Source organism: Rana temporaria, chromosome 9 (genome assembly GCF_905171775.1).
Source record: "Rana temporaria chromosome 9, aRanTem1.1, whole genome shotgun sequence".
Lineage (NCBI taxonomy): Eukaryota > Metazoa > Chordata > Amphibia > Anura > Ranidae > Rana > Rana temporaria.
This window is the reverse complement of record NC_053497.1, coordinates 103,252,937-103,277,264: the sequence shown is the minus strand read 5'-3', so window position 1 is coordinate 103,277,264 and position 24,328 is coordinate 103,252,937. Positions and strand designations below refer to the sequence as shown.

The following is a 24,328-nucleotide window of genomic DNA, read 5'->3' as shown; positions in this document are numbered from 1 at the left end:
CTGGAGCTTTTATGTATGTTTTTACTATTTTATTTCAATAATTATCATTACGGTTACGCTAATGGAGATTTTATTTTTATGACGCCTACACTGAGAGCAGCATTAACCGACAGTGGAGAAGCTGGTGGGGGGCAAGTGTGATTATGAGTTCTTAAATAAACAGAGGACAGTGTCATGAAAAAGTATTCCTGCCCCTTGAAATTTTCCACATTTTGTCATCGGACAACAAAAAATTTAAATGTATCTTATTAGGATTTTATGTGATAGACAAACACAAAGTGGCATATAATTGTGAAGTGGAAGGAAAACTAACACTTCACATCACCACCAACACCGTGAAACATGGTGGTGGCAGCATCATGTTGTGGGGATGCTTTTCTTCAGCAGGGACAGATAAGCTGGTCAGAGTTGACGGGAAGATAGATGGAGCCAAATACAAAGCAATCTTAGAAGAAAACCTGTTAGAGTCTGCAAAAGATTTGAGACTGGAGCGGAGGTTCTTCATCCAGCAGGACAATGACCCTAAACATACAGCCAGAGCTACAATGGAATGGTTTAGATCAGTGGTCATCAACCCTATTCCCTGGGCCCACTAACAGGCCAGGTTTTATGCATTACCTTTGGGAGATCCAAACTAGAATACTGCAATCACTGAGCAGCAAATTATATCACTTGTGATGTATTTCAGTGATCTTGCAAACCTGGCCTGTTAGTGGGCCCTGAGGACAGGGTTGATGACCACTGGTTTAGATCAAAGCATATTGATGTGTTAGAATGGCCCAATCCATCAGGGCGACTTCCCCACTTATTACTCATGCCCTACGAGCATGGGATCGCACTAACGCCTTATATGCTCCTTCTCCCTCTGGATCCCAGTTAACACCACTGGGAGGCTTCCTGTGGTTCTTTCCTGGAGAACAGGTGGCTTTTTTCGGGTCCTGGGTCACTGACAGTAATCACAGCTGTGGCAAGTTCCTGGAACAGGGTAATTAGCTTCCCCTAGAGACCCTGAGGGATAGATATTGATGCTTCCCAATGGACAGGTGGCAACACAAGCAGCTTCACCACTTCACTGCGACCCATTGTAGCTCTATCAGGGGGCTGCACTCTCTCACTCCATATGAACAGTTGTTCATCGAGCAGGAGCCTACCCCTCATTTGATTTCTTAACTCTACCAGCTCCTGGGCTCAGCTTCCACTGTCACCAAACCAGTCTTTGTCCGAGAATGGGAGCGTGACCTAGAGATGGAGTTTTCAGCCGAACAAATCTCCCATATGTTTAGACTCACACATACTGGCTCAATGGACTCCAAGACACAGGAAACAAACTAAGCTTTTGACACGCTGGTAGCGGGTACCTGCAGCCCCGTCACGTATACCCCTCAGTCACAGACCGTTGCTGGCGTGGAAGTGGCCAGAAAAGCACGCTCCTCCACATATGATGGGATTGTCCTGCAATCAGTCCGTTCTGACTAGAAGTTCATAACCACATAAAGGAAGCCCTTGAGGTTGATATCCCGTTTTCCCCAGTTCGCTTCCTCCTGCACGTCCCTGCCCTCCCTCTAAGACATTACAAAAAAAGCATGCTACTACACCTTCTGAATGCCGCCAAAAGGCTCATACCCATCTACTGGAAACACCCACAGGTCCCTACTGTAGAAGAGTGGTTCAAGAAGCTGGATGAAAATTAGATAGGTGGAGGAGTGGGTAGCGAGGTGCAAGGACATAAGCGAACGGTTCACTACTATCTGGGCGCCTTGACTGAAATATACTGCTGATCCAAACCCTGTGCCATCTAGCCTGGAAGTTGCTCTGTTGGAGCTAGCGGATCCCTCGCTAAAAGTGCCTGTTATTGGTGATGTGCATGCCTGAATCAGATTTACCATAATCCTTTGCGATACTGAGGTCCTCTGTACGTCCTTACCCATTTTTTTTTCTCTCCTTTCAGCTAATAGATCCGACATACCTTACCAAATCTCATGTTTGCTAGATTTTATACCAATTTTTTCTATGTTTTTGTTTTGTGCCCCCCCCCCCCTTTTTTTTAAGTTAATGTTCCTATTATGCACTGATAATTGCACTAAGTAAGCCTTGATCGATGACCTTAGTGCCTTGGTGGCGCCCTTGCCTGGGGGGGGCTGCTGGGGGGGCTTGGGCGGCTTTACCCCTAGATGGAGGTATGATGGAGGCTTTGTTGCACCCTTCCTCTGGGGGTGGGGCTGTTCGGGTTCCCGGCAGCTGCTGGGCTGGGAAATGCCCTGGAATGTATATTGCTGGCCTTGAGCTTGGGTCAGGCTCTCTTTTAGATTAGCAGGGGGAACCCCCCCCTGGAACGGTAACCTTGTGTGTTTTCGTCCCCTTCCCCAACCCTCTATCTATTCCCCTATGCCCCACCCACCCCCTGTTTTTATGTTCAGATATGTGGATATATTTACCTCTACAGCTGAATATGCTATTTTTCATTATATTCGTTTATTAAGCCCTACAAGGTACATACAAAGTCCCACTAATCTTTGTTATTTACTTTTTTTATCTTTTCGTATAGTATTATTTGTGGATGTGGATGCCATTTTTCAGGCATGCTTCTTCTTATATATATTATAATATCTTTATTTATAGAGAGCATTACTTTTACAGCCATACAGCTTCACACTCTCCCATGACAAGAACGTCATCTGGAAACATTAGCGATATACAGAGAAGCTGCTGCAGTTTTGTTGGATATAATACATGCTCCTTGAGATTCACATTTTCGATACTGACAGTAGACAATGGGGGTTATTTACGAAAGGCAAATCCACTTTGCACTACAAGTGCAAACTACAAGTACTTAAAATTGCACTGAAAGTGCACTTGGAAGTGCAGTCGCTGTAAATCTGAAATGATGGGAAGCTCTGCTGATTTTATTATCCAATCATGTGCAAGCTAAAATGCTGTTTTTTTATTTTCCTTGCATGTCCCCCGCAGATCTACAGCGACTGCACTTCCAAGTGCAATTTCAAGTGGATTTGTCTTTAGTAAATAACCCCCAATGTTCTCAAGCCCAACACTCACCTGTGCAGTGAACATAGGATATTCTTCGGGAAGGATCCAGGATTGCGGGTAGAAGTCATACTCCTCAGGGAAGAGTTCCTGCATGGTTCTCACAGCCCGGCTCAGGTTTATTTTACGCACCATTTCAGCCATTCCTTCAAAGAAAAGTCACACAATCTGCATCAGTTTTAGCATAGCTGGACTCAGCACACCATAGTGTACATCTTTCCCTAAACAGGAGAAAATTCTGGAAGGCTAACATTGATCTTAAAGAGGAACTGTCTTTATTGTCAAAAATTAAGAAGGTTCCAAATGTAAGTCTAGCAAATGTTCCTGACATAAAACATATTTTACTTGATGTTAAGATTATCTATGCAACACATACCTGGAAACTTGTTGACCTGTCCAGCGCAGATATTGTTGCCGTCATGGAAAGATACCCCATGCCAGTAAATATCACATGGCAAACGGCGGCCCAGCGGAAACTACAAGATAAAAAAAAAAAACTGATTGTAACCATTCAGATGGGAATATATGAAAAAGAAAATAAGAAAATGTGGGACTTTTTGATGAGGCCAACTAGATGTACCTCCATCCCCGGTAACTTTGAGAGAGGAAACTAAATTTGGGACTTTTTGATGAAGCGTGCAGGCACAGAAAATAGCATTAAACTATAATAATGTCTGGTGATAGGGCCATCAGTAGTGTCATATAGTAAAATGCATAACCATCATAGACATCATAATAGGGTAATAAAAACCATTTATTCCATAACAGAATAGCATGATAACAAAATTATGGCCTGTTGGCCTAGAGCCACAATCATAACATAAAAACCACATCAGACTAGTTTGCAACGTATTTCCATTATAAATTGTAGATTGGCAAATTCCAGTAAACCATGGTAATGGTAATGAAGATGAAAAACTGGCAGGGAAAAGCATCTATTTAGCTTGACGCATTTCGCAGCTGTAGCGCTACTCTTCAGGAGCAGATGCACAAGATATGTCTATAAATGTTAAAAGGTAAATAATATAGTAATGAATGGTCATGTAATGACACTGTTAAACTGTAGAAAAAATATATAGATTATATTGCTCATACTTGCAAGTCATAACGGAGTCTGGTCATGGACCTGGATATTAGTGGCAGGCCGAAGGTCAATCAGCACCGGAACCTGAGGCGGCTAACACCAGAACCAAAGGGTGGAACTAGCACTAGGAAAGAGCATTACAATGGGAGTGACCCCATGAATTGTGGAAATATTGTAAATCATGAAAAGGAGATTATTATAGCCATTTTCTGTGGCTGCACTCTTCATCAAAAAGTCCCATATTTCGTTTCCTCTCTCAGATGGGAATATAAGCAGTTAAATAAAAGTAGAGCTATAGGCTAAACTTTTTCATTTTTGATAGAGCAAGGGAGGGTTATAACCCCATCAGATTTTTTTTTTACCATCGGTGTCCCATTGTAAAGATTTCCCTTTACTTCCTGTACCATAGCCAAACAGGAAGTGAGAGTAAATCCTTGCAAATTAAGGGAATTCCTTGGGGATCCCAGGTCACCAGAACATGTTTCCCCATTGGAAGATTTCCCCTCCATTACTTTTTTGGGGACAACCCAAAATTGGGATTTTCTCTTACTTTCACTATCAATCATAATGGTAAATTGACTAGAGGAAGACATTATTACAAGGGTGACCAATGCTCATCTCATATCCCAGCAGAACAGTTACAAATCATCAAAATGTAGAAAGAAAAATGATGCGCTAAACAAAAATCTCATATTGAGTTATTAAATTCAACTGTAGAACACACAAATCGGTGATAAGTAGTTGAATCCAAACTCCACCTTGTGCATGCATTGTCACCAAAGGCAATATAGACTCTTACCAGAGAGCCTGGACATTTTTTTTATGAAGGGTCAAACAGGCTTGATGTAACAATCTTTGCAGGGGTCATCAGCTGGAGATGTGTCCTCAGATCAAACAGGGCATAAGCAGGCAATTTAAACCAAGCTCAATCTACCCCGCGATCAGATTGATCAAAAAATAAGACGCCAGATAGTGTAAAATCCCAAAAGGTTTGTTTAATATAAAGTATTGCACTTACATTGAGTACAATATAGGCAGCCGCCTATAGATATCTAGGCACTGTGCAAACAAACGCGATAGCAGGAAACAGCTTCTAACCCCACCTGTTTCATTACAAAGGGACTTCTTTCGGGGCATGAGGCAGACATTATTACAAGGGTGGCCAATGCTTATCTCATATCTCAGCAGAACAGAAAAGGCAGCTGGCAACCAGGCACAAACAATAAGAGATCCCATTATAACCTAGAGCGGTTACCCATAGAACCAGGAAGATTCTATGTTTAAAGGATAAGTTCACTTTTAGGAGAATGTTACACCCATATTTAGGGTGTAACATGCTCATTGCACCCACTTACCGCTGCCAGCGCTCCCCTCTCTGTGCCAGTGGATGGGGGGGATCCTCCCTCTGCACCCACTGTCACTTTTTTTAAACAGCACGGCTCTACGGGGCTTCACCCACACATCTCTGTCATTCATTCACAGACTCCTGTGAATGGAAAAGCTACAAATACCGCCTGTCACCGCAGCAGATGTACTTGTAGTTTGAATGGGCTCCGAGCGAGCTGTTCTGTTTAAAGTGTTACTTCCTGTGTATCACTCCCGTGGGAGTAGGCGTGTATACAGCTTTCCCCAGTGCCGCACTGTCTCCTGGGAGCGAAGTGTCATGCTTCCCAAGAGTCAGTGCGGAACGCTGCCCATCGAAATCTCGAGAGACACTGCCCGTGATGGCAACCTGAAAGTTTACGGCGCTACTGAGCGTAAACACTGAGCATGCGCGGGAACATTTTAACCACTTCAGTACCGTGGGTGTTTTTCAGATTTGGTGTTTACAAGACTAAAACTGTTTTTTTTGCTAGAAAATTACTTAAAACCCACAAACATTATATATATTTTTTTTCTAATACCCTAGAGAATAAAATGGCGATCATTGCAATACTTTTTGTCACACCATATTTGCGCAGCGGTCCTACAAGCGGACTTTTTTTTGGAAAAAAAATTCACTTTTTTTAATTAAAAATTAAGACAGCAATAAATTTGGCCCAATTTTTTTATATATTGTGAAAGATAATGTTACGCCGAGTAAAATGATACCCAACATGTCACGCTTACAAATTGCGCCCGCTCGTGGCATGGCGTCAAACTTTTACTCTTAAAAATCTCGATAGGCGACGTTTAAAAAATTCTATAGGTTGCATTTTTTGAGTTACAGAGGAGGTCTAGGGCTATAATTATTGCTCTCGCTCCAACGATCGCGGCGATACCTCACTTGTGTGGTTTGAACACCGTTTTCATATGCAGGCGCTACTCACGCCTTTAAAATTTTTTTTTTTTTTCTTGTTTATTTTTATTTATTTTATTAATTTTTACACTGGAAAAAAATAAATAAAATAAATGATCACTTTTATTCCTATTACAAGGAATGTAAACATCCCTTGTAATAGAAAAAAGCATGACAGGTCCTCTTAAATATGAGATCTGGGGTCAAAAAGACCTCAGATCTCATATTTAGACTAAAATGCAAAAAAAATAATTGAAACTGTCATTTTTTCAAATGACAAAAAAAAAAAAAAAAATGTTTCTTTAAGACGCTGGGCGGGACTGACGTTTTGACGTCACTTCTGCCCAGCAGAGCTATGTGGACGGGTGGGGGCGATTTTTCCCTCACTCGCTTCCCCAGTCAGCAGCCGAGCACACCCAATCTCCTCCGCCGCTACCGACGGCTCCGGTAAGCGGCGGAGGGCGCGGGAGAGCGGCGGGAGGCCCGCTCCCGCCGCCGATAACGGCGATCTCGCAGCGAATCCGCCACAGAGACCGCCGTTATCGTTAACAGAACCGCTCACACTAAAGATGGATACCTCGGTTGTGGCAGCAGCTGCTGCCGTTACCGAGATATCCATCTTTAAAGTTAGGCCGTATATAGTCGTACAGCGGTTTGGAAGTGGTTAAAAGTTATCCTTGTGTAAGAAAAACGGACAGCGGATGTTTTATTACACCTAAACAGTGAGTATTCTTTTGTAATGGGGAAAACAATTGAATGACAAAAAAATAAATAAAATAATTGGCCGCGGGACCTGCGTTTTAAGCGACTTGGTAACCACGACGAGCCGGTGACAGGTCTGTGTCCACTCTGCATATGCAGAGCAGACAATGCCCACTCCACTACTATAAGGGGCCACCGATCCTCCCAGATGGAAGGGACGGATCCCCTTTCTGTTTTTTAGAAGATCGGATTGGAGGTATACAGGTGTAATCAGACACAAGTCTGTTTACATCTCCATGGAGGTGAATGGAGGGTCCAAATAGGTCAGACAAATCACGTGAAAGGGGCGCAAGGCTGCTTTCACACTGATGTGCTGCGGTTTACCCACACTGCGGATGCAGCACAGTGCACCTGTTGCTTTCCTGCGGGTTAGCTGCACTTTACCATAGATGTCTATTATATCCTGCAAGTGTGGAGCACTTTCTGAAAGCGCACCAAATCAGAAGGTAATAACACAAGTCTATGATTCAATGAAGGTAACCTGCAGGTGCACTGCTCTCAGTTTGAAAGGAGCCCAGTAACCACTGCAGAACAGATGATATGTCCATATATACACTGTGATTTTAGTAATAAGCTTACCTTTAATAACAGTCTTCCATTCAGGTATCACCAGCGTTGCTGTCCCTGGCAGAGTGCATTTGGTATCACTCCGCCTATGACAGGAGCCAGCACTATACAGGAAGCATCGGCTTATGCAGCCGCTTGCTTCCTCTACCACTGGCTTCATTCACACAACTGATGCTGTGGAATGGGAGGCCGCGGACCACATCAGAGGGCTCTGCGGGCCACTGGCTGGGCACCACTGGCCTAGATATACATCCCACCACCAGTTACACCAAAGAAACTTGTATTCTGAATGGTAGTAAGAACGTCCTAAATATGACGATTAACAGTATTCCATCAGGCTTGGTGTAGGTTTGCTTAGGGTGTGCTGTGGCTCTACATGTTACACACATAAGCGCTTCATCAGGAGCTTAGGCACATACCGTGTTTCCCCGAAAATAAGACCGGGTCTTATATTAATTCTGGCTACAAAAAACACACTAGGGCTTATTTTCAGGGGATGTCTTATTTATTTATGGTATGTACAAAAAGGTTTCTCCCCCTGTCAGCTCTGGAGTCAGCATTGTGAAATTCTGTAATCCCAAAAATAAACCTTATAAAATGATGTAATCCTTTCTGTAAAAAGATGATATCATGTGCAGTGTGTCTCCTTGTGTAACATTATTGTGGAAAATACCTTATTAACAGTGCCGCTTGCCGCTCACGTGACCCGCTGAAGCTCTTCTTCCCTACTCCAAATACTGCAGAGGATAAAGTTTTATTGAAAAAAAAAAAAAACAGCTGACATTAGCCGGGAGGAGAGGAGAAGAGCTGCGGCGGGTCACGTGAGCGCCCAGCAGTGCTGTAAATAAGGTATTTTCCACAATAAAGTTACAAAAGGGAGACACACTGCACATTATATAATCTTTTTACAGAACGGATTACGTGTTTTTACAAGGACTTTAACTAGGGCTTATTTTTGGGGTAGGGCTTATATTGCAGCCATCCCAGAAATGCACACTAGGTCTTATTTTCAGGGTAGGACTTATTTTCAGAGAAACAGGGTAATAGTGTGTTTAACATAGTTGAATTTGACTGGCAAGAACACAGACGAATGTCCAGGACATGGCGGAGACTGCGGGAGTATGTCAAATATTTGAGTAATCCATAGAGATAGGGATAGTATTTAACCACAGCCCATCAGCAGTTAAAAAACATCAAAAAAGAGAGGTAAGCAAATATAGTCGCACAGTAAAATTACTGTATAGTGGCTACAGCCTTGATGGGTCTGAGGTTGGGCAACCCTTAAGGGCTGCAGTAGTAGGGTGGTTATATAAGATCACCGTGTGGGAAAAATCTCTGCATGAGGCATCCGCCGCTCCAAGGACCACCCAATGTGGAGATCTAACATGTAGAGCTCAGCAACAGCACACCCTAACCAACCTGCACCAAGCCTGATGGAATACTGTTAATACTCTTATGTCAGGATACAAGTTTGTTTGGTGTAACTGGTGGTGTGATGTATATCATGTAGGCAATATCATCATTGTGATTTTCTAGCAATGTCTGTCCAGTTTTCTTTTAAAAAACTTTTTTGTAATAAAGATTTTTAACTTTTAACCTTGTCTATCTCAGTGCCTACAAAGTCCAGTGTTAATGTTTCCAAAATAGTATTCCAAGTCCGTAGTTCAGTTGTCCTCTTGCTTTGTAAGGGAAAGCCTATACAGGCACAAGGCAACAGGAAGGCTGTGCAGGAGCCTGACTTTGCACTCACAATCTGCTGATCATCTGCAGGCTCCAGTAAAAAAAAAAAAAAAATGAATAATACATGCATATTTTTTTTCACCCCTTTTTAATTTTCTCTGGCTATAGCAGATTAACGACTGGGAAGTGGTTCTGTTATCCTGACGGGGCATCATATGTAGTCCAGCAGGATAACATGCGCTGCGATCGTGAGTGCGGTGCGTCAGAAAACTTTGCATCTCCAATCGTGATAAGAAGCCTCTGATCATCGTGTAAACCAGAGAGTGCTGGGAAACGGCATTCCTCGGTTCACGCTGACAGGGAGAGCCGATCGGCGGCTCTCCCTGTCAGAGGAGGGGTCTGTGCTGATAATCAGAACATCAGCACAGCCCCATCAAATGTACCCATCAGCTGCCAATCAGTACCCAGTAGCTGCCAGTCAGTCCCCAATCATAACCTCCTCTCATGTCCAATAAAGTGCCAATCAGTGCCCACAGTGCAAATCAGTGCCCAACATAGTGCCAGTGTCCATCACAGTGCCAATCAGTGACCAGCATTAACACCTGTCAGTACCTGCCCAATCAGTGCCATCTATTGGTGCCCATCCGTGCTGCCCCTCAGTGCCCATGCGTGCTGCCCATCTGTGCCGCCTGTCAGTGCCCATCCATGCCACCCGTCAGTGCCTCCTGGCATGTTGATCCTTTGCTAATTTGTGAGCCACTATCCCAAAACAAGCATGCAGACTTCATGTGCAGTGTGCTTGTCCTGCGACAGTGGCTTGGAGGATTGGAGGTCATGAGATCAGCATGACAGCCATGCCGATAGCATTTTCAGAAGAAAGCAGCCTATGCTACACCTACAGAATTAACCTGAATAGCTGTTAGACACCATTGCCAGTTGTGCAAGTCACAAATGGAGGATTATTTTCTTTAATCACTCTACAAACAGGACTCCTGCATCATGCTCCCTGTCCCTGAGCACTAGAGAAAGAATCTCCATCACACAGAAGCAGAATTCATATTCAGAGGTGCAGTCATCTCACGGTGAAGTTTGGGATAGATGTGACCTTGGAAAACCTTTCTAATCTTCCTAGGATGTGGCATTTCTCATCCGGCTATTTTCAGTTATCAGTAATATGAGTCTGCAGAACATTTAGACGAGCCCATCTATTCACCTGCCTGGTGATGAAATGTCACACCTTTACTGCTGCCCGAGTACATATCTAAATCAATGGCCAGGCTCACTCTTCATTAGCAGAAGGTTAGATGAAGGTTCGCTGGATGACTGTAAAGATGGCTCTATGGCATTGATCCGGCTGATTAAAATGGTGATGTGGAGACAACCAGCACATTGAGAAGTAGATTCTGAGGAAAGATTTACTGAAGTACCATATCAGTAAACAAGTTACATCAACATTTTGAGGGCACAATTAAAGCCATGAACCTACCCTCATGGATATCAGATCACCAATGAGGATGGGATGGATGGGAGGATGCCAGCCAGTGCCGATCCTGACCTCCCTGGGGCCCTAAGCAAAATGACATGTCACATTAAAGTTGAGAAGCGGGGGGCTGCCGAAAATGACATGTCCATGTCACATTGAAGTTGAGAAGTGGAGAAGCGGGGGTTTAATCTCAAGATTAAAGTTGAGAAGCGGGGGTTGTTCTGCTGTCGGAAATTACATCTTAAGCGGGGGGTTCCGACTTCTTACCTCTTCTCCCATGCAGCCAGCAAGTTGAGAGGTGGGGTGAGGGGCCCGAAAATGACTTCTCACCAGGCAGGGCCTCTAGTAATTTGGGGGGCCCTCCGCAGCTTTGCGGGGCCCTGAGCGGCTTGCATAGTGAGTCTATAGGGCAGATCGGCCCTGCTACCAGCTATATAAAGCTATACAAAGGAGGCATGGACAACGTCAGAATATCTGTGTGATCAAATTATCCTCAAATGATGAAAACTAGTGTTTAACCACTTGCTTACTGGGCACCTAAACCCCCCTCCTGCTCAGACCAATTTTCAGCTTTCAGTGCTGTCGCACTTTGAATGACAATTGTGCGGTCATACAACACTGTACCCAAATGACATTTTTATTTAAAAAAATCCCACAAATAGAGCTTTCTTTTGGTGGTATTTGATCACCTCTGCGGTTTTTCTTTTTTGTTAAAAAAAATTAAAAAGACAGATTTAAAAAATATATATATATTTTTTTTATATTTTGTTATAAAATTTAGCAAACGGGTAATTTTTCTCCTTCATTGATGTATGCTGATGAGGCTGTACTGATGGGCACCGATAGGCGGCACAGAGGTGGCACTAATAGGTGGCATTGATAGGTGGCACTGATGAGTGGCAATAATGGGCACTGATCGGTTACACTGACAGGAGGCATTACTAGGTGGCACTGATTGGCATCACAGGTGGGCATTGATAGGTGGCACTGCGGGCATTGATAGGTGGCAAAGGAAGGTGGCACGGGCAGGCGGTTTTTATGGGCACTGATGAGCCTCCTTCCTCTTTGGAACCGATGTCCCTTGTAAACAAGCCGGTGATCGTCTCTTTTTTCTCCTCACGCTGTCAGCGTGAGGAGAAAAAAAATTATTACCGATCCTTTGTTTACATCATGTGATCAGCTGTCATTGGCTGACAGCTGATCACGTGGTAAGGAGCCTGGACCGGCCCCTTACACGGATCTGTGATCCACAAGTCCCAGTGACTCGATGATCAGGGGGGCGCGCGTTGCGCATACAAAGGGGAGAAAGTCCTCTCGGATTTTCAGGCCCACGCTGTAGCCGTCATTTGACTATAGCGTGGGCCTTAAAGTTGAAGTAAACCCATCGATTTAACAGTTTCAAAAAGCAGTTACATTTCCGGCATGCCGGGATTGCTAACTGTCACATTGTTTGTGCTCTCAACCAAACTGTCAAACCATCCAATAGCTGGTGTCATCACTGATCACATGTGCAGCATCATGGCAGTTGAAGATTAAACATAGGCCAAGATGGCAGCTTCCTTGCCTGAAAATGATAGGTGGGTTTACTTACACTTTAAGTGGTTAAGGTATTAAATATTAGTTTCAGTAGTACATCTTGGACAATTTGATGTATCTGCTTTACCCCAAGTATGTAGGTTTTAAGGAGTATAGTGAGACCGGTGAATAATAAATAACTTGGTTAAACACCGTGAGGAGGATACGGAAACTCTGGTCAAGTTCAAGCCAGAGCTTGCTCTCATTCCTCATCACTAATGGTCTCCAGATCCCTACGCCATTGCTCCAGACTATCACCCTGTGTACTAGCGCTAGTTGTTGTTTGTAGGGAGGAGTATATGTCACCAATAATCCCTGTTTGGAGCATCTTGTGGATACTGCCATAGTTAAACTTGACAAAGGATTATATTTTAGGCTAGGTTCACACTGCTGCGAATTCAAAATCGCACTATTTCGCGGTCGCCATATTGCCACAATTCGCAGCCGCGATTTCAGGGAATACCAGTCTATAGAGATAAATTTGCATCGCACATGGATCAAACTCGCACAGGACCCTTTCTTCCCGCAGCTTAGATTCGCACCGCACTGATGTGTACGGCACAATGGAAAACAATGTTATTTGAATGACTTGCGAATTTGAGCAATCGCAATGGTTTAAATTCGCAAAAGAATTCGCAGCAGTGTGAACCCAGAAAGTCGCTGATGGTATTTTTCTGGCAGTTTATTAAATGGTTGTAGAGCCTCATTATCAAAAAGCTGATGAAGGACAATGCCTGACCTTTTCCAAGCTTTGCTACCTCTGGTAGTCGTAAATTATTCTATATAGGCATATACAGTAAAACCTTGGATTGCGAGCATAATTAGTTCCAGAAACATGCTTGTAATACAAAGTACACCGCACCGAGGGTGACATGTAATATCAGTACACTGCACAGAGGGTGACCTGTAATATCAGTACACTGCACCGAGGGTGACATGTAATATCAGTACACTGCACCGAGGGTGACCTGTAATATGAGTACACTGCACCGAGGGTGACCTGTAATATCAGTACACTGCACCGAGGGTGACATGTAATATCAGTACACTGCACCGAGGGTGACCTGTAATATCAGTACACTGCACCGAGGGTGACCTGTAATATCAGTACACTGCACCGAGGGTGACATGTAATATCAGTACACTGCACCGAGGGTGACCTGTAATATCAGTACACTGCACAGAGGGTGACATGTAATATCAGTACACTGCACAGAGGGTGACCTGTAATATCAGTACACTGCACCAAGGGTGACATGTAATATCAGTACACTGCACCGAGGGTGACCTGTAATATCAGTACACCGCACCGAGGGTGACATGTAATATCAGTACACCGCACCAAGGGTGACATGTAATATCAGTACACTGCACAGAGGGTGACCTGTAATATCAGTACACCGCACCGAGGGTGACCTGTAATATCAGTACACCGCACAGAGGGTGACCTGTAATATCAGTACACCGCACCGAGGGTGACATGTAATATCAGTACACCGCACCAAGGGTGACATGTAATATCAGTACACTGCACAGAGGGTGACCTGTAATATCAGTACACCGCACCAAGGGTGACCTGTAATATCAGTACACTGCACCGAGGGTGACATGTAATATCAGTACACCGCACCAAGGGTGACATGTAATATCAGTACACTGCACCGAGGGTGACCTGTAATATCAGTACACTGCACCGAGGTTGACGGTAGGGTAAGCAGACCAAACTGGAGGGTAGATTGGGGTATCAGCACACACTGGACTGGTGGGTGACCTGTAGCAAAGGAATTGTTAGAAGGTTTGTTCTCACCTCCTTCCAGCCCAATTGTTTAATGCTGATCCTCAGAGCCTCTAGTGATGTCTTGGCCTTGGAGCTGTCTACAGTCACCGCTCTCCTCTGAGCCTTGGATTCTGCCTTCTTTTGGGCGCTCCTCTTCTCCTTCCTCTGAGCTCTCTCACCTTTACTGGCGGAACTCTTCTGCTCGGATTTTCTACTGCCTGGAGGATCCCCAGCCACTGTGTGCCTTGTCAGTCCCTCCTTCTCTCCAGACACCCCTCGCCTTTTACTGCGGACCCCCAGATCATCCTGAGCAGATTTCTGTGTTGTCCTATTCCTTTCCTGCCCTGATACCCCCAGCTCTGGACATACCGTGCCCCCATCTGCCCCTTCAGATACCCCCAATCCTGGATGTACTGTGCCCCCATCTGCCCCTTCAGATACCCCCAATCCTGGATGTACTGTGCCCCCATCTGCCCCTTCAGATACCCCCATTCCTTTAAGTACTGTGCCCCCATCTGCCCCTTCAGATACCCCCATTCCTGGATGTACTGAGCCCCCATCTGCCTTCTCGGATAATCCCATTTCTGGATGTACTGAGCCCCTCTCTGCCTCTGCAGGTACCCCCATTCCTGGATACACTGTTCCCCCACCCCCTGATACACCCATCTCCCGATGCTCGAATCCTGTGCCGACTCCCCATGGTGCCATCCCAGTATCTGCTCTCCCGGACCCCCCCAATACCAGCAGTGCTGTCCCCTCATATTCTGAATCCCCGGACCCCCCAACATCTTCACTGATCCCCTCCGGTCGTGTGTGCTCTGCCCCCCTGTTCCCCGTACAGTGTGACAATCCACTATCACCTTCATTTCCATTATCCACCCCTCTGGGGTCCCCCACCCTCTGTGGCCCCCGAGACCCCCTCATGGCCGGTCTGTCAATCTCTCATAGGCCCCGCCCCTATCATGCTGGATTGTTTGGGGCTGGTTGGCAGCGCAACCATACGGCAGCCGGGCGGGGCCAGAAGAGCTCAGAGATCCTGTGCGGGAGGCGGGGCCAAGGGCTATATGTGACAAATGACTGACGTCCTCTCTTGGTGTACGGAAGCCGAGAGGAAGAGAAGCATTCAGATTGAGGGCGGGAGTGGGAGACACAGAAGGATTAGGGGCGGGGCAAGAGACACAAAATGCTATGGTTGAGCGGGAGTAGGCGGTGCACAATGGTAGTGGGCGGGGTGGGAGTACAGTGTCACATATTCTCTCTAGTGGAGTGCCGCTGTTTATTCAGATTTGGCGACCCGTCAGAATTGATAACGGAATTGACGTTCCGTCGCCGCCATCTTGGTACGCCTCACACTCCTCCATTGTAAGGATACTCTGAGAAGGGGAAACGGACATATTGTTACACCCACCGGAGTTTTCCAGCTTACACTTATTTTTAACAGGAAAGTGAATTTATACAGTGTAATACAGTACTTAGAAGTCCGTCTTACTACTTAGATATTGAATTTTAAAAAGCAGCGAACTTCTGTCAGATTAGCAACAGTCAGACATAGTTCTAAGTGCTGAATTTGAGTATATAAACTGACTTTACTGTTAAAATGCAAAACTCTGGTGGGTGTAACAAGATGTCCGCTTTCCCCTTCTCAGAGTATCCTTACAATGGAGGAGTGTGGGGTGTACTAAGATGGCGGCGACAGAACGTCGCTTCCGTTACCAATTATGACGGGTCGCCAAATCTGAAGAAACGCTGCAGCTTCAGGTGTTCTGTCAAAAGTTCCAACATATCAGAATCTTCAACCGAGTTTACTACGCATGCAAGAGTGTGCTTCATGTTTTATCATACGCTATACAAAGCAATGCACATGTTTTATCAGACGCTATACAAACCCCTTCTCTCCCCGTGGACACCCCTCTACCCATCTCCCCTGGGGACAAGGACCTTATCTCTCCTGGGATCAGGGACACCCATCTCCCCTGAGGACAGGGACACCCATCACCCCTGGGGACAATGACACCCTATCTCCCCTGGGGCCTGGGACCCCCTTATTTCCCCTAAGGACAGGGACCCCATCTCCCCTGGATTCAGGAACACCCATCTCCCTTAAGGACAGGGACCCCATCTCCCCTGGGGACAGGGACACCCATCTCCCCTAAAGATAGGGACCCCATCTCCTCTGGGGACAGGGACACCCATCTCACCTAAGGACAGGGACCCCATCTCCCCAGGGGACAAGGACCTTATCTCCCTTGGGGACAGGGACACCCACCTCCCCATAAGGACAGGGACCCCATCTCCCCTAAGGACAGGGACAACCATCTCCCCTGGGACAAGGACCTTATCTCCCATGAGGTCAGGGACACCCATCTGCCCTGGGGACAGGGAAACTCATCTCCCTTGGGGACAGGGGCACCCATCTCCCCTAAGGACAAGGACCTTATCTCCCCTGGAGTCAGGTACACCCATCTCAGCTAGGGATAGGGACACCTATCTCCCCTAAGGACAGGGACCCCATCTCCCCTGGGGACAGGGACACCCATCTCCCTTAAGAACAGGGACTCCATATCCCCTGGGGACAGGGACACCCATCTCCCCTAAGGACAGGGACCCCATCTCCCCTTGGCACAGGCATCATATCTCCTTTGGGGACAGGCATCCTATCTCCCTTGGGGAAAGGGACCCCATCTCCCCTGGGGATGGGGACCCTATCATGCCTACGGTCAGGAACTCTATCTCAACTGGCAACAGGGATTCCATCTCACTTAGGGACCCCATCTTCCCTGGGGACCAGGACCCCACCTCCTCTAAGAACAGGAACCTGATCACCCTGAGTATGTCAACCTCACCGCCCTGCCTGGTCACCCTGAGTGTGCTAACCTCACGCCCTGCCTGCCATGTGTCCTGTGTGAGGGCCCTCCTGTGACAGCTCTTATCAGGACTTAACTTTAGCTCAGGGAAATATGTTTTGAAAGATAAAAAATGCATTTTATATACAACTTTATAGATCAAACCAAAATGAGGAGGAAAGAGGAACTTTGTTCTAAATCAGGGACAGTTCCTTGAAATCAGGGACAGTTCCTTGAAACCAGGGACAGTTTGGAGGTATGAACCTGGGCTTCCTTGTACCAAAAAGTATCATTTGATTGCTGTGCCACAAGCTAAAGTCCCAGAGATACATATAAACCTCTGCACAATCATAAAAGGAGAAGTAAATACAAAAAAGCTGCGCTAAATAAAGTGATAAACAGGATCCCGTAAAGGAAACAATGCTGAATACCATAAATCAAAGTGAATACATAGTCAATACATAATCACTATATATATAAATAGTTGGACCACAAAAAATTATGAAGGGTCTCAAAAACAAACCACATGCAAATAAACTGAAAACATAAGTGAAGGATAGGGTGAACTTTACAACCCAGTGACATGTGAAAATATATATATGAAAAGTCCAAATATATAAAGAAGCGTAGCTATGAATCCACAAATGGATGGCAAATTCTAGGACTACTGCAGTGAAGATCCCAAAATCCAGAAACCGTGCGGATAGGAAAGCCGCCACCTATGATATTACTGTCTCTTACCAGCTGGATAGATCTCTGTTTAAGGAGATCAAAAAGGCTTGAGACAGAATCCTCTCAGCGATATTCCAACAGGAAGGTCCACTTGCATGTAACCACAATCAGGATGAACCATGAAAGAAAAGGCTCACATAGTGTAAAATCCCAGATAATTTATTGAAAAAGTATAAATATGTGCACTTACAATAAGTCAATCGTTCAATGGCATATAGATAAAATTGAGCCGGCCGGCTCTTCGATGTGCCTGCCCGTGTCTTCCGGGTGCAGCTGGTGTCGCGGTGACGTCAGAACGTCGCCTGCCCACGTTCTGACATCACCGCGACACCAGCTGCACCCGGAAAGACACGGGCAGGCACATCGAGGAGCCGGCCGGCTCGATTTTATCTATATGCCATTGTGAACGATTGATTAATTGTAAGTGCGCATTTTTATACTTTTTCAATAAATCATCTGGGATTTTACACTATGTGAGCCTTTTCTTTCATGGTTCATCCTGATTGTGGTTACATGCAAATGGACCTTCCTGTTGGAATATCGCTGAGAGGATTCTGTCTCAAGCCTTTTTGATCTCCTTAAACAGAGATCTATCCAGCTGGTAAGAGACAGTAATATCATAGGTGGTGGCTTTCCTATCCACACGGTTTCTGGATTTTGGGATCTTCACTGCAGTAGTCCTAGAATTTGCCATCCATTTGTGGATTCATAGCTATGCTTCTTTATATATTTGGACTTTTCATATATATATTTTCACATGTCACTGGGTTGTCAAGTTCACCCTATCCTTCACTTATGTTTTCAGTTTATTTGCATGTGGTTTGTTTTTGAGACCCTTCATAATTTTTTGGGGTCCAACTATTTATATATATAGTGATTATGTATTGACTATGTATTTTGTATTCATCATTGTTTCCTTTACGGGATCCTGTTTATCACTTTATTTAGCGCAGCTTTTTTTGTATTTATTCCTGTTTTTGTGTCATATAACACTTATGCCGCTTACAGACGGTTGTTTTTTTGTGATGAAAAAAAACGTTGTTTTATGTGATGAAAAAACTTCATTTTAAAAAACGACGTAGCATGCACACCATCGTTTTTTCAAAAAACTATAGCAAAGCGCGGTTACGTCCAGCATGTACGACGGCACTCTGTTCCATTCAAGCTTGCGTCATAAATTGCTTCTGAGCATGCGCGGGTTTAAAAACGTTGTTTTAAACGTCGTTTTGCCCACACACTATCATTTTAAATGACACAAAAAACAACGTTTTGAAAAACGACATAAAAAATTTAAGCATGTTAGAATTTTTTTTTTGTCGTTTCTCAGAAGACATAAAACAACGTTTTCCCCACACACAGTCATTTTAAATGACGTTTTTAAAAACGTCGTTTTTTTTCATCACAAAAAACGACAGTGTGTACGCGGCATTATAGTTGCTTGCTGGTTTTCACTTTGTTGGATAAGTGCAGTATTTTTTTCTACCACAAAAGGAGAAGTACAGCTAAAGCTTGTTTGGCTGTACTTTTCCTGTGGATCACAGAAGTACAGTTCGTTCTGCTCTCCTGTGACCCATTTTCAGCAGACAGCGGGCTGAAGTCACAGAGCCGTTCCAGGCTAGGGAAAGATTGTGACCATACGGTCAGGATCCACCCACATGCCTGGACCGGCACCCGCTGAGAGCCTGAGCTGGCCGTTCTCAACCCCTCCATAGCCCAGCGCTCCAGGGGGAGGGGGGCAAAGCAGAGAGCTCTCTGTTCAGGTGGCTCTGAGGACCAAGTGATCGACGGTGTTTGATTGCTTGATTATCAGTCTTAGAGCCGACAGGGGAAAGATGCAGCATCAGACCGATGCTGCATCCAACTAGGTAAATATGATTCACAAAAAAAAAAAAACAACATTCCCATACTTCCTTTTTAAAAAAAAAACTTTCAATACATATTTAGCTGGATTCACAAAGAGTTACGCCGGCGTATCAGTAGATACGCCGTTGTAACTCGGAATCTAAGCCGTCCTATGTTTAAGTGTATTCTCAAACTGAGATACACTTAAACCTAGCTAAGATACGACGGCCTGCGCCATCGTATCTTAGCTGTCTAGTTCTGCCAGCCGCTAGGGGCGTGAACGCTGATTTGCGTAAATCAGCGAGATATACGCCGATTCACGAACGTACGCTTGCCCGTCGCAGTAAAGATACGCCGTTTATGTAAGGCGTTTTCCGGCGTAAAGTTAGTCGAACAAATAGCTGGCCTAGTCAATGTTAAGTATGGCCGTCGTTCCCGCGTCGAAATTTGAAAAATTTACGTTGTTTGCGTAAGTCGTCCGTGATTGGGGCTGGACGTAATTTACGTTCACGTCGAAACCAATGCGTCCTTGCGGCATACTTTGGAGCAATGCACACTGGGATATGTCCACGGACGGCGCATTCGCCGTTCGTAAAAAACGTCAATCATGTCGGGTCACAAGTAATTTACATAAAACACGCCCCGCTCATCCTCATTTGAATTAGGCGCGCTTACGCCGGCCCATTGACGCTACGCTGCCGTAACTTAGGAGGCAAGTGCTTTGTGAATACAGCACTTGCCTCACTTACTTACGGCGCCGTAGCGTATATGCGATACGCTACGCCGCCTCAAAAGTGAGCCGCCCTACCTGAATCCAGCTAATTGTTTTGCATACACTGAAAATCGACAGAAAGCTTAAAGCGGAGTTCCACCCAAAAATGTAACTTCTGCTTTTCGGAACCCTCCCCCCCTCCGGTGTCACATTTGGCACCTTTCAGGGGGGATGAGGTGCAGATACCTATCTAAGACAGGTATTTGCACCCACTTCCGGGCATAGACCCCCCAAGTGCATTTCTCCAGCATCAACCCTCATTTGCCACGTAGTTACACGATCAATACGGTCAGCTAGAGACATCTAGAAGGAACTTTATTCTATTACATAGCTTTGTGTTATCAACAAATGCAGAAATTGTACTTTTAATGTGAGTGGGGTACACCGCTAGCAGCCATTCAAAGTATGAATCAAAAATGACTACTGTTACTCCTTGCAAATACTTTTCTCCAGTTCAGTCAACCAAACTTATTCCAGAATTAGTTTAAATGTTCATAATTAGTTTGTTCTATAGCTTTTGATCCAGCAAGAGTGAAATCGGAACCTTTCCTTTGTTTGATTTTAGTTGGGCTTGGACCCTAGAAAAAATCATTGACCTATTCACACACTATAGTCTTCCATCCTGACACAGCTTCAATTTCATATTTTACAGTACAGATGTAAATTGCTGTTGAATCTACAAGCTGCAAGCCATTCCCATAACTCTCAGTGATGGAAAGTTTGCTATTGTGCACCTGTAATATATTGTCCAATGGAAAATTTCTTAAATCTGGCAGTGAGTTTGTTCTGGTATTCCACCAGAAGAGGGCAATATCGCTCCATGCACAGTTATACTTTTTTTTTTTTCTGGAGAAAATACCCATCAGAATCTGTTTTGTAAATCTGACCAATTAATTAAGAGTGTTTGCCTTTTTTTATTGTAACCAAAAATAAATCAACCATTTACCCCAGCTCAAACCAGAAGGCACCAGCACAGTACCAGCCTGATTCACTAGTCTCTATAAATAGGGTCTTGGTTTGTTCTCTGACATGTCTGCCATTATCATATGGCACGCTGCCATCTGCCACCTTTTTTATTGGCGACTGAATAAATTGTTACAATGGTTAACCACAAATATAATATGATATAAAATAAAATATAATAGAAAGCATTAAAGTGGAAGTAAAGTCCACTTTTTAATTTGTACCTACAAAGGAAAGTCTATAATAAGGCTTACCTGTGGGTACAGTGAATATCTTCTAAACTTACACTGTTTAGGAGATATTTATATGGGATGCAGCCAGTGACGTTATCTGCACATGCACTCTGAAGGAAGAGCATACCCATGCCGTACCTTCATAGCTCTGTGCCGGGGCTTCTGTGCGTGTTCGTGGGAGTGACGTTATCCCAGTCATTCATACAGCCAGGACACGCAAACCTGGAAGGAAGACCGGGGTGAAAATGGAAGCGCCGGGGAGCCGTGACAGAGCTCCACTGAAGGGCTCTGTTTGCAGGTAAGTCTGTGGTACATACTAGTACATTATGTCTAAGGGCCCTTTCACACGTGCGGACCGTATGTCCGCATTTTCATCCGTCCGTTGCGGATGAACGCGGGACATACATTGGTCCCTATGTGATTACGGGTGTCAGCGGATGACCATGACCATGACTATGACCATGACCATGACCTCCTGCATCATACAATCTCTTTAACTTACAAAATGTTGACCTGACATTTCTCCCCCATATATCCATTAACAGGAACCAGAATCATGCCCCAGTTGAAGAGCCTTATTGCTCGAAACATGTCGGGGGTACATAGCTCATACGCTACTTGCCTACCACGCTAAATACTGCTCATGTGATCACTTGTACTTGTCTTTTCGTAGGCTTGTACTTTTTTAATTATATATTTTTTATCAATTTTTTTATTCCTGCTTTATTGTTTGTATTACCATTATGCCTAATAAAGGCTTTTTATTGGGATTTACCGCACTATGTGTAGTTATGTTTTCCCTTGCATGAACCTACAACGGGCCGGTCTGCCTTTTGCTTCCATTTTTGAGTCTCTTCCACACAATTTTACTTACCACTGGACAAATCCGGCTCCTGACGATTGAGGGTCTGCACATCAAAAGGCGCTTCCATCGATCCTGTCGCTGCCCTGGAGTTCGTGAATGTCTGATTGACACACCATCGCTGACGAGTGTGTCCACGCCAGTTGGTAAGTGTCAGGAAAGGTTCCCCCTGCTGGTGTTACTGCTATGTTATCCTTGGGCTGCAGTACTGGCGTCCACCAGCGGGGCGTTCTTGGCAGTATGGAGCATACAGCCCTTCCTGCGTTCAGGTGTGACCTGAATGCAATCAGCACGCCTCTATAAATACCCGGCGTGTGTAATCACTCCTCGCCCTGGTATCGTCATACCTCCTGGACCTGAGCTTGTATTTGACCCTGATTTCTGGACCTGATCCTTGATCCCTGCCTGGACTTGTCCTCCCTGTGTCCTGATTCCTGTTCCCTCTTGGATTCCTGCCCCGCAGCCTGTCCATCCATCCGCTCCCTGATCCGCTGTGTTCCCATCCTCACCCATCTGCTGACTTCCCCTGTGTATGACCTCGGCCTGGCTTTGTTTATGAATACGGTATTTCCCCTGATTGTATATGCTATTTTGTTACGCACTGGTTGTCTTCATTTATTTGTTAATAAACACCTTTTAACTTCACCGCATACATTGTGGGTCTCCTCTGTGCAGTCACACAGTACTGGTCTACTATACTCTCCTGACAGTATACCAGGGCCCTCCCTGACCAGACGTGCCTGCATTGAGGAACCATCCTGTTGCGGTGCGTTTTTTGAAGATGGATTTCAATGAAATCACTTACTTTTCTCTGCTGGCAGAGGAGGATGAGGAGTATTGTCGCCAGGTTTTTGAGGGATGGACAAGTGACCAGCTGATGGAAACCATCCGATCAGCCCATTCCATGGTGGATCAGGGTTATATGTCTTATGATGATGTTCAGGCATTAATCCAGTTATGTGTTAAACCGGCCCTGTCGTTCATCCCAGATGGTAGTGATGATTTCTCTCCTCCCTTCAGTCGTGACCAAGTTGAATCCCTGGTGTGGTTATTAGAGGATGATCCGGCGTCTTTTGATGAACATTATTCCTCTTGTTCCCAGCAGAAGTTGTCTGAGTGCATTTGTTCTGTGCAGTCTCTGATTAGGCAAGGTGTGTGTGAACCTGCTTTTGTTCAGCCTGTGCTGCAGGCATGGTCAGATCTCCTGATTTCTGCCAAACCACCTGTTTCCAGCCCTGCCATTAACCACTCACCTTCCCAAAGATCCATCTGTCCATCACCTATGGCAACCCCAGCCCAGATAATTCCGCATCCTACCAAATATTACTACCCAGTTTCTACTAATTGTACCTATCCTGCCTTTAATCCACCTGTTTCCAGCCCTGCCATTAACCACTCACCTTCCCAAAGATCCATCTGTCCATCACCAATGGCAACCCCAGTCGAAGCTCAGTATACACTGCTTCCCACCAGATGCCAATATCCAGTCTCTGCTCCCTGTACCTATCCTGCATACAACCCACCTGTCTCTTCTCAGCCGCCTACTAACCCACAAAAACTTCCTCCAGCTACTGTTCCCTCTACTCTGCCATATCCCAATCCTCCTTTCCAGTCCGCTGCACCCCTTACCTACAGAGCTTCTGTGGCTAAGCCCAAGAAAAAACGAAAGTTTTTCCCAACCAAGATGATCCTGCCAGTAACCCAACCTGTCTCCACACCAACCAACCTGCTCCAGTCTGCTTGCATGCCAGCTGAACCTGATTCTGCCAAACCTCTACCTGCTATGCGGCCAGTTTGCCAGCCTGATCCAGTTTGCCAGCCTGAAGTTGCTGT

At 45.2% G+C, this 24,328-nt stretch overlaps 1 protein-coding gene across 1 annotated transcript in view; it reads right to left on the bottom strand.

The window, feature by feature from the left end:
* TTLL11 (tubulin tyrosine ligase like 11) overlaps positions 1–14,875 on the bottom strand; it is a 146,772-nt gene extending 131,897 nt beyond the window's left edge. The window contains exons 1-3 of the mRNA XM_040325252.1: positions 14,279–14,875; positions 3,419–3,518; positions 3,055–3,188 (exon numbers count right to left, since the gene is read on the bottom strand). Of these exons, the coding sequence (XP_040181186.1) occupies positions 3,055–3,188; positions 3,419–3,518; positions 14,279–14,875 (831 nt within the window). The remainder of the gene's footprint in view (positions 1–3,054; positions 3,189–3,418; positions 3,519–14,278) is intronic.
* Between the last annotated feature and the right edge of the window lie 9,453 nt (positions 14,876–24,328).